The sequence below is a fragment of the Sminthopsis crassicaudata genome, chromosome 6, assembly GCF_048593235.1.
Source record: "Sminthopsis crassicaudata isolate SCR6 chromosome 6, ASM4859323v1, whole genome shotgun sequence".
In the NCBI taxonomy this organism is placed as follows: Eukaryota; Metazoa; Chordata; class Mammalia; order Dasyuromorphia; family Dasyuridae; genus Sminthopsis; species Sminthopsis crassicaudata.
The window spans coordinates 222,142,009-222,152,835 of NC_133622.1; the positions used below are offsets into that span (position 1 = coordinate 222,142,009).

Genomic DNA, 10,827 nt, shown 5'->3' on the forward strand with positions numbered 1-10,827 from the left:
CATCCCAGTCCCTGCTCCACGGTATGTCATCTCAGCTGTTTTTGTGTAAGAGCTGCCACTGTCTCATTTTACATACGAGGATGCTCAGGCTCAGAGAGATTGAATGGGAGGCTCATGCAGTGCGTGACTCCAGACTGGGAGGACTTTCAAGGCTCCCGAGCCAGTAGGGTGAGAGATGGGGCTTGGGAGCGGGGAGAGCTCGAGGTCTCCCTCAACCCTCTGCTCCTTTCTCTCCTCTCTCCTTCACTGCTGTTTTGGTTGGAATCTTAAGCTGCCAATCTTCAGTAAGATCCCTTTGAAAAAAAGTTTTACTCCTCTTCTTGTTGAATGTTTTGGGAGGTCTATCCTGTAGCTGTTGTTGGTTTTTTTTTTTTTGTTTGTTTGTTTGGTGGTTGTTTTTTTTTTTTTTTTTTTTTTTTGCCTCGGGAAATTTTTGGTGTCTTTTGATCTCCTTGGCTTATAGGAAAGATAATTTGAAAGTTGTCCTTTTATCTTCAGAGAAGCCCAACATTCATTGCTTCCAACTTTGTTTAGAATCACTGTTTAGTTTTTAAACTTTTGACATATTGATTAAAAGGAATAATTGTGTTCAGAAATAATTTCAGACAGGAAATGCATATGAATAATGAAAAGCAGGACAATAATTCATGATAAAAGAACACCCTTTAATAAAATTAATAGGGACTACTAATTATTGGTAGCTAACTCAGAGCAAAGAATCCTATTGTTTAGTGAAGATGAAGCTTTTAGTTTTCCTTTTATTTCTCAAGGGAAAGTCTGATTCATCTATGAAAAAAACCATACCCCTTGTGTTTTCAGGACCACAGTGCTAGTGTTTGGAAACAGTTTCTAGATGAGAGGATTCTTGAACTCTAGAGGTGGTGTGGTGATGTAGGTAATAGCTTTATCAGACCATATTGTGAATCATATTTATATTTAATTGGAATATTTCATCCTTTTATCCTGACAGTGGTGAACTTGAGCTTATTAGCATCCATTTAGTCACACAGATTGCCTGCAGCATCCTTTTCATTTCTAATGGAAATGGAAGGCTGCAAACTTATGGCTGTTAAGACTATGCGTGACCTCTCAGCAGTGAGAAGGTGTTTCTGCCCTCCTCTTTCACATTTATGTCCTTTTTTAAAGGTTTCTGTTTAGTCAGTCCATGATCTACAAAGGGCATGTATATGTGGAAGCAGGTTGTGTAGGAAGTGATATGACTTAGACATGGCCCAGTCTAGCTTAGGGCCCACGACACACTCTCTGAGTGGTGCCTCTGAAGGGTGAAGATAATATCCTGCTTTCTATGGCCCTTAGAGAATCAAGAGAAGCCCTCTCATTTGCCATCAGGACTCAGGAGTGCTCTCCAGCATAAGACCACCGAAGGAATGAGGTGGCACTATGAGCTACTTCAGGATGGCCTGGGTTCCCCTCCCACAGGGTCAGGCTGGCATATTGTCATAAGAGCTACTAGCAGAAAGGTGATAAGAAAATCTGGAAGTTTGGCCTATTCAGAAGGCTATCAATTGACTTCATTTCTGGTCCATACACAAAAAATACTGATTAGTTGGATGAAAAACAGAAGTCCATGGGGCTGAACCAATAAATAGCCTTAGGATCAAACAGCTATTAAAAAACTAATATAGATTTAATTATAATAAGTGACAAATATGGAGGAATAGAGTATCTTAAGATCAGAAAATTTAAAGTTAGAAAGAAGTTGAGACATTATCTAGTCTGAAAGTGAAACATACATTTATCCAAGATCCCACAGGGAAAAAAGCAACAGGGCTGGATATGAAATGAGGACTTTCTGACCCCCCTTCTAGGGCTCTTCCCATTATACCCCACTGCTTGGTCTAGTTAAAGAAGCCTGAAACACCTTCCTGGCTGTTGATTGTTTTCTAAGACACTTTTCCTTCTGGAAGTACAAATGAACTTAGACAAGAAATAACTTTTAATAATTACCAACTTGATTCTTACATCATATATCAGATGTAAAAGTCTACATTAGATTTAATGTTCCCCATGTACCTGAAGCAATCTACTATGTATTTTCTTTTCAGATAAGTTGATTCCCCTATCCTCCTCCCATTTTAAAAACTATATTCTAATGCCAGCTTTCCGTTTCTGATTCCTTTTTAATTGATTTCTTAAGTAATGATTTTTATTTTGCTTTTCTCTTTTAAAGAATGCTTTGGAAAGTTTTCCTGAACTAACAATAATTACTCGGGACTCTAAAGCAAAAAGTGGAGGATCTATTTCAAAAATCAAAATGAATGGTAAATCTTATAATAAGAAAACACTTAGGACTTCCAAATCAACCACTAAATCAACACAGGTAAGTGCCATATGCTTTTAAACTATTTTGTCTTCTATCTCTACCTTAACTGCTTCCCACTAATCCTAATTAAAATTTATCACAACAAAATGCCCCTTTCCTCTAAGATTCTGAACTCTGGAGTTCGCTTTTCTCACTCTTCCTTTGTTCTTCACCAGATCTTCTACTGCCTTACTCCTGTAAAGCCACTCATCACCATCAAGAGATTCTTTTCTCCCAGTTTGACTATCCTGCCCTAGATTGATTTTTTTAATAAGAATTTATTTTCCCTTCCTCCCACCGAAGAATTGTTAAAAGAAAACCTCCTAACACATCCATCAAAAATTCTCACATTGGCCATGTCGAACAAATGTAGGTCTCATTCTTCATTTTTAAGTGAATCATCTCTGAGAGAAGGTCTTATGTTTCAACTTGAGTTCTTTGGAATCATGATTTGTCATGGTATTGATCAAAGTTCTAAGAGTTGTTTTTCTCTATGTAATGCCATTATCATTATATAAGTTTTCTTAGAATAGGAGATGGGATGTTTTTAATACTTATAACATTTCTGAGTGATTCTAGAATAACTAATTTTATCAGATCTGGCAAGTAGGTAAAATATGGTAAAAGCCCAATAGTAACTTGAGGGATTTTTATATTAAGAGCAAGTTTAAAATTGGCATCTGACTTTGTCATTATGATTTAACATATTTAAGAGGAGATGAGGAAAGGGTTGTTAGACCCTTAAAAAAACACTTATATTTCTCATGTGAAGTCCTAGAAAAGAGAAACTTGTTTATATTAAATATTCCATAACAATTATTCAGCCATTCCTCAGAGTAAAGTGTCTATGGGTTTTCAGTTTTAGGCCACTTTCTTAAGGGCTGCTATGAGATGTGAGACATTGGTCTCTGATTTCAGCCAGACTATTTTCCTTTTATTTTTTATTTATTTTTTTTGTGAGGTAATTGGGGTTAAGTGACTTGCCCAGGGTCACAAAGCTAGGAAGTGTTAAGTGTCGGGCTAGATTTGAACTCTGATCCCCCTGATTTCAGGACCAGTGCTTTATCTCCTACACCACTTGCCCTTGCCAAACTACTTTCCCATTCTTCCCTTCCTTAGATGTTAAGACCACTCCTAACTATTATGTTTTGGGATTTATCAAACACTAGGGTATTCCCTTTCCTTTCTTCCAAGACTTGGCCCACTAAGCCATCAAAGCATCTTCCCACTATGAATCTGTCCTTCGGGCAGTGTGCTCGCTTCCCCTCCCCTAAGCCCTGTGTCCTCTTCACCATCTGCTTTCTTAGCATCTCCTCACAAGTTTGAGATGGGGAAAAAGGAAGTCATGAAAATGTGTCCCTTGAGGGCTCTTTCAGACCTTCTCACTCCCTCAGGTCTAACATCACACATCCCTCTCTTGCCCAGTTGGACAAATCATTCTACTTTTCCAAGAAAACTGAGGCTCTTGCCCTTACTTGTCCCCTTCCCCTCTTCCTCCCTTCTTCACTCCACTTCCAGAGTGAAGGGATCTCCTTTCTTGGCAGAGCCAATTAGGGAGCCTTCGGATGTGTCCCCTCTTATTTCCTTGGTGAGCTCACTTCGTGGACCTATCATCTTCCTCCTGTAGCTATCGAGGAAGAATTATAATTCATTCTCAATGTGAACCAGCAAATAGTGTTCTTAATTTGCTTTCTACCAAATCTCCCTCAGATAAGTCAGTTCTACAATTGAAATTGAGAATTTGATTCAGTATTTTTGTAAAAGTATTCGTGTGTCAAGTGCTAAGTTTAGTAAAATACATCATTAAAATTTTTTATAGGAGTTTGCTGTAGATCCAGAAAAAACACAGTTGTATTCTTTATATCATTCTCTGCATCATTACAAATATCATATTTATCTGATATGTAGAGAAGAGGTAAGTGCTTATTTATTTCTTTATATTAGTGTGTTATGTATTATATATTATTTATAATTCTTTTATAAATTATGCTTTTAAAAATCATCCACTTTAACTAAGACCACATCTAATAGTGGTATCTTTTAATATGAATATGGTGAAAAAGTTATATATATATGTGTGTGTGTGTGTGTGTGTGTGTGTGTGTGTGTGTGTGTGTGTGTGTGTGTGTGTGTGTTTACTTTGGATTCCTTTGGATAATGGATACTCTTTTGTCCCTTTTTTTCCCAGACTTGAACCCCATCATGTCTAATTGCTTTATGCCCATAATATGTCCTGATGAGTGCCATTTCCAAGCTCCATTAGTAGGAACTACTAATTACATTACAAATTATGCCTCATTTTTTTCCTGCTCACAAGTGAGCATTTTTATGTTGCCTTTAGTAACTGTTTTGACAATAGTCTTCCTTTTTTAGTACATAGACAAGCCTAGCTGAGGATGGTTATAATGATTATCATTTTATTGCCATGAAGTGAATATGAAACTTAGCAGCATTTAGGAAGAGTATATTAAACTTGCTAAGAAATAACATATAAAGTAGAAAGTTGCACCCAGGAGATGGGATGTTTTTTAATACCTGTAACATTTCTGAGTGATTCTAGAATAGCTTTAACTAATTTTATCAGATCTGGCTATGTTTAAGCAAGTAGTAAAATGTGGTAAAAGCCCAATAGTGATTTGAGGGAATTTTTATATTAAGAGCGAGTTTAAAATTGGCACCTGACTTAATGGTGTTGGCTAAAAATGTGATAGCCACTATTTATGGAAGGGGTGAGAAAGCTCTTAAGACTCAAAAGCCTTAATAGAAGCACAAATAGGAAGATTGCCTCCTTCTGTGGAGCCAAATGTAAAAGGATTTTTATTTCTTCCAAGCTTGCCTGAAAGAATCATTGCTCAGTGTTGGAGCTTTCTTTAATAAGCCTGTGAATTTTCTAACTACACAATTAACTTGGGGATACAAATGATCATTGTCAAATATTTGAAAAATAATCTTTGGTGATATTGTAATATACAAAGACTGTAATAAAGCCACAAACTAATGCGACAAGTCTTTCTCCTTCAGATTTCATCTGTGCAAAAAAAAAATGAAGATTTAGGACAGGAAGAAATTGTACAGCTCTGTATGAAAAATGTAAAATGGGTAGAGGATCTTTTTGAAAAGTTTGGAGAACTTTTGAATTTTGTCCAGCAAAAATGTTCATAACATTTTCCAAAATATCATTTTTCTACACGCGGAAGGAAAAACAATTCAAAGAGAATTTCCAGTTCTTCAGACAATGCATACCTTCTTCATTTAGGGAACTCGTACCTTGGTTCCTGCTGAGGAAATTAGTCCTTTGTAAATGGACCTATAACACATTTTTTTATCCTGATGAATGATTTTTTTCTATTTTGTAAACTATTGGGTAACAGTTATTTTCAGAAATGTTTTTGAAAAACAATAAAGCATGCACTAAATATAATTCCTTATTGTTACAGAGAACACTTAAATACTTAGGTTTTTCTTGCCTCTGGCTAAAAGACAGTCAGGGTTCAAAATAAACTTATATTTACATTTCCATCTGGCCACCAAAATGAGAGTATTGTATATTTTGTAAACAGCTAGTGTGTTGTGTCATTCCGTAAGAGAATATTGCCATCATCAAATTCAGAAACCACATTCTGCTGTATGGACTCCTTTTACTCTGAACATATTCAGGAAACTGGATGTGGAATTGGTGCAATCTTTGACTGCTTTTTGTGTCAAATTATATTGTAATGAAAAACAATGAACTATACTATTTTCCCTGTTTTGAAGAAAAGTATTTTCCTTTATACTCTGTTTTTCTTTGGAAAAAGTTCATTTGTACATTTTATCTCACTAATAGTTGTATTTTTCACAGAGAAAATATTGTGGTTATAATTGTTTCATATACCTTTGTAATACACTTTGCATTGTTTCCAGTAAATTTTATTCATTTATATGTTGACTTCCTATTGTAAACTCTATCTTGAAGTAACTGATTTGTTTATACAGACTAGCTTCAGTGTTAACCAGAACATGCATTCAGTACTAGATTAGTTTTGCATCATAAATGTAGTTGTGTTAGACACTGCAATTATTTTCTGACATAGGAAAATAAATTTCTTACTAAACTAGCACTTGATTAACTGACTTATTAAAATGAAAGCTTAACTGTGGCTTACTTTCTGGTTAGCAAATTGGTAACTGACTTGATTGTTATATGCAGTGTTGAACACAGCTTACATCATTCTTAGAACTGGAAGTGGTGGAGTTCTCCTTTTGGTGCCTTTTCAACCTTTAGACATGCTTCTGTAGCTTTCTTTAGTTTTTAATAGCTGACATTTCAAATAGTTCTGCTCAGACTGTGAATGTATTAGGTTCAACTTGATATTATTTTTTATTTTTGTTTGCCAACAGGATGCCTTATTTGTTTGGAAGAGATTTACTAGTGTCACTCAGCTATTTACTTTTTTAAGATTTTAAGAAATGGTCAACTACCATATACTTCTGTTTCTTTTTACCACCATTTAGTGCCTTAACTCCTGCCAAGAAAGCAGTTTTACTGCTCAGTGCCCAAAAAAGACATGGTTGTGTAGCCATTGCTAGTGTCTTGATTTTGAATTACCAGGCTAACGGCTAACATATAATACTTAAAACCTCAGTAAATGTGGCTGAAAGTTGAAGAATGACAAGCAATTTGATTTGTGTTAAAACACCTGTAGCATTGAGGGGAAATTCAGTATTTAGTCTTGAATACTTATGTTGTTTAAAGCAATAATACTTACACGCTCATACACAATTGAACATGAGATAAAAAAAAAAAAAAAACACCAAAACACTGTATTTCATGACAAAGCAAATGTTCCATTTATGGAAATTTCTCAAAACCTGTTTAGGTAGCTTATTACCAATAAGTGCTTACTGGACTCGTGTCACCTGAATTCATATTTGAGAGTACAGAATGTCATCCTGAAATTAATTTATGCTAAGTGGGGATGAGCATACATATGTAGGAAGTGGCCATTTTTCTCTCTTGTAATATTGACTCTGGTTGGAACTCATTTATAAAATTCAAAGTAGAAAATTGTATCGAGATGCTAAAAAGTAAAGATCCATTATTAATATGCCATTATTCACCAACACACAAATCTTTGTCATCCACCCAAATTCATCTCTTTTAGCATTTCTAATCAAATTTCTAATTAAATTTCTGCATTTTGGGATGTTACCAAAATTATTTCATGATGTGCCCTTGAAAAGTGAGGCCTTTTTTCTTAGTTGAAATTAAACATATGCTTCCTACAAAGACAACCGTTTCACTTTCAGCCATATGCTTGCAGCTTAAGTCACTTCAGTAAAACAGGTGTACTATTTCCCACTACATGTAAAAAAAAAAAAAAAAAAAAAAACAAGATTAGAGCTTAGTTTTCTATTTCTGTGGTATGCTGCTCAGGGGGAACCTGAGAATTCTAGTCATAACAACATCTCAGTCCTCAAATGAGCTAAACAACATAGGCAACAACAGAGTTCCTCCTTCAGATCCTAGGAAAAAGAATAAGTCATGCTTTTAAATGAACCTTGTTTAACTAAAAATAAATCTTGAGTATCAATTCCTATCTTTTCTGAAAAAATGCTGATTACAAGGCATATGATGGCAGCTTGAGTTAAAGTGGGAATGTGCTTGTTGCCACAACATTGAAGATGAAATTTTCCTGTCTATACAGATCTGGAAAGAAAGATTGTGCACAAAACATCATTTCTGTAATTTTTTTTAAATTTCAGATATTTGTTAAGAGAAGAAGTGATATTCCCCCACTCATTACTTCTCATCCTAGTTCAGTCTCCTTTTTCTTGATCCTGCAGTGAAGTCATAAATTGTTAATGGTTTACTAGTCATCATAGTCTGGTGACAATAACAATTGCTCTTTTTTCCCCGTTGCAAGATCAAATAGGGAAGTCTTGGGAAGAAGAAAAATCTTAAATATTTTTCATAAATTTGCAAATTCTCTAACTACAGAATCAAAAAGTGATGATAGATTAATTTTCTAAGACTCTCAAGTCTTCTGTTGTTCAAAGAAAATATTGAGTTCTTGAAACATGCAAAAAAAAAAATTTTTTTTTCCTGAAAAAGATGCTTCATTCTGAGCTGTGACTTTGAAGTCAGTGGAGCAGCAGGGTTTAAAGCTGTTGGTAATAAAGCTGCTTCAAGTTTAAGTTCTACAACATTTATTGCGTCTGTATGGTTTTAAAAGCTGTTTCTGCCTATTGTAGCAGAAAAACTTAGCAGAAAGGCAGTTTGTCGAATAGAATGTAAAATCCCAGGATAATTGCTTCCAACTGTGTCAGTGGCACAGAAACAGTGCACCTAGCTGTGCATTATTGCACAATATACACCTTGTTGCATCAATATTAAATGCATGCTTTTGCATATCACCTTTTATTTATGTGACAATAACTGAAATTACAGATGCTAAGGAACCTTATGCATTTTTAGTCCAGAGTTTCAAGTGGTCCATTATTATTCTATGTATGGAAATGTGAAGGGACAATTTTGTATAATACACATTTGATGTTACTAATTCATTAAAATGAAAGCAATTTTTAAACAATAAAACTGAAAATGTTCTGGGTTATTTGTTTTTTCTTTTAAGTGAATTAAAGTATTCTTTTACAAGCAGTCATCCTTTAGATTGCATTTGAAAAGTAAGTCTAATTTAAGCCTTACTTGTCTTGATTTCAATTTTATTAATAGCATAGTTACAATTTTATCCTAGAAAAATTCAGAACATTGAACTAATGTTACTTTAAGTTAAAATATCTTTCAAAATTCTAAGCGTCCCATGTATTTACTGCACAGCATAATGAAACTCTGCTAAGCCTGCATTTTTTTCCCCATTTAAAATAGCACGTAATCACTTTTTTTAAAAAGTGAAAATTTTAGCATTAAATACATTTAGTGGGTTTGTTTTTGTTGGTTCCTTAACTTTCAAAGTAATAAGATATAATTCCATTTTAGGGAATAAAAGGTCTATTGAACCACTAATTTAAAATTTTTACAATTTGCTTAGAGAAGTAGTTCCCTGATTTTATACATTTGGAAAATATCACTCCCCTTAGCCAGAGACATTTGATGAAAATGGACCAAAGAAATGCAACTTTGTTGCTTCACTTTGTTCAGTTTTTTTATAAAGCCTCCAGTTTTAGGTTCCCTAAACAACACGATATTTTTAAATTGTCGTCAGCTCTCATTTCTTGAGTAGATTAGCCATCTTAGAGCCAGAGTTACTGAGAGCTCTTATAAATTGCTTATTAGCATCTAGTTTTGTTTCTTTTTTCCTTCAGTTGCCATTGGAAAACTCTTTTAGGAAAACCATAGGAAGATTAACAGATCAGAGATGGATGATGGCATCTGAGGAAATTGAGGACCTTGGTGTTTAAAGGACTTTAGCCAAGGTTTCACAGGCTATAAGCAGCAGAGCCAGGATTTCTGAGTTTTGATCTAGTTACTCTTCTGCTATGGCAGTCCTTATTCCATGGAATAGCATGCATGTATCAACATGAGGAATGATCTGTGAATTCGCCAAGTGATGGGATTGCAATAAATCGGGATGAAGAAATGGTAGCTGAAAGTGTGGTCTACCCAATGTGTTAGATAATATCCATGATCAGGCATAAATTGAAAAAGATTCTAATTCAAAAGCAAATGATTTAGGATAAGTATGAACTTCAGAATGAAGGAGATGTAATTGTTATAGTAACTAAGTAAAACAGGTTAAACTTAGGGATTTTGTGCTTTGTGAGTTACCGGTAATGTTCTGCCCTCCTGCTTTCAGCTTGTGGCTCAAGCCCTTTCTGTCAAGAGTCCCCAGCTGAATGACTCCATTTTACTCCTTGAGTTCCCTCTCTCTAGTTTACAAATTTGAGCTGAAAAGGACCTGGGGTAGACATCTAGTGCTCTCAGACCTGGCCAGTCATCATCCAGACTCTTTCAGAAGACTTAAGTTTGCATGGAGCAAACCTCTTACAGTTTTTAGTTATTCCTACTTCTTCTGCCCTCTGATGCTAGCAGAAGAGCTCCAATTCCTCTTCTATACAACAGTGCTTGATATGATTGAAGATAAGTATGTTTTTCTCAATTATCCACTTACTGACCCCTTCCACTGCTAATTTTGATTATTTGCTTGCTTTTAAAAAATCTCTATGGGCTCTATGCTTTCTTCTTCCTCTCAATCTGTTTCTTCCCTTTTCCACTTATAATTCAACATATTCATCTGCATTATGTTGTCATACAAGTGAGACATGAGCACATTGTTGTTTTATTAAAACTTAAAGGAAAAAACTTCTGGGTTAACTGGAAAACAATAGGACACAAACTAGGTATAAACCCACACCATACATTATATACCAGATACATTCAAAATGGGTGCATAATTTAGACATAAAAGATGACACTGTAAGCACATTTGAAGAGTAAGAAATAGTCTGCCTTCCTGCCCCCTGATTATTTGTAAATATATATGGAAGTTTATGATTAAATGAGA

The 10,827-nt window shown here is 34.9% G+C and overlaps 1 protein-coding gene across 2 annotated transcripts in view; it reads left to right on the forward strand.

Annotated features, from left to right (window-relative positions):
* Nucleotides 1-8,913, forward strand: part of QSER1 (glutamine and serine rich 1) — a 75,546-nt gene extending 66,633 nt beyond the window's left edge. For both annotated transcript variants that reach the window (XM_074276745.1, XM_074276746.1), the window contains exons 11-13: nucleotides 2,192-2,341; nucleotides 4,143-4,238; nucleotides 5,345-8,913. In XM_074276745.1, the coding sequence (XP_074132846.1) occupies nucleotides 2,192-2,341; nucleotides 4,143-4,238; nucleotides 5,345-5,485 (387 nt within the window). In that variant the 3' untranslated portion in view covers nucleotides 5,486-8,913. The remainder of the gene's footprint in view (nucleotides 1-2,191; nucleotides 2,342-4,142; nucleotides 4,239-5,344) is intronic.
* Nucleotides 8,914-10,827: the final 1,914 nt, after the last annotated feature.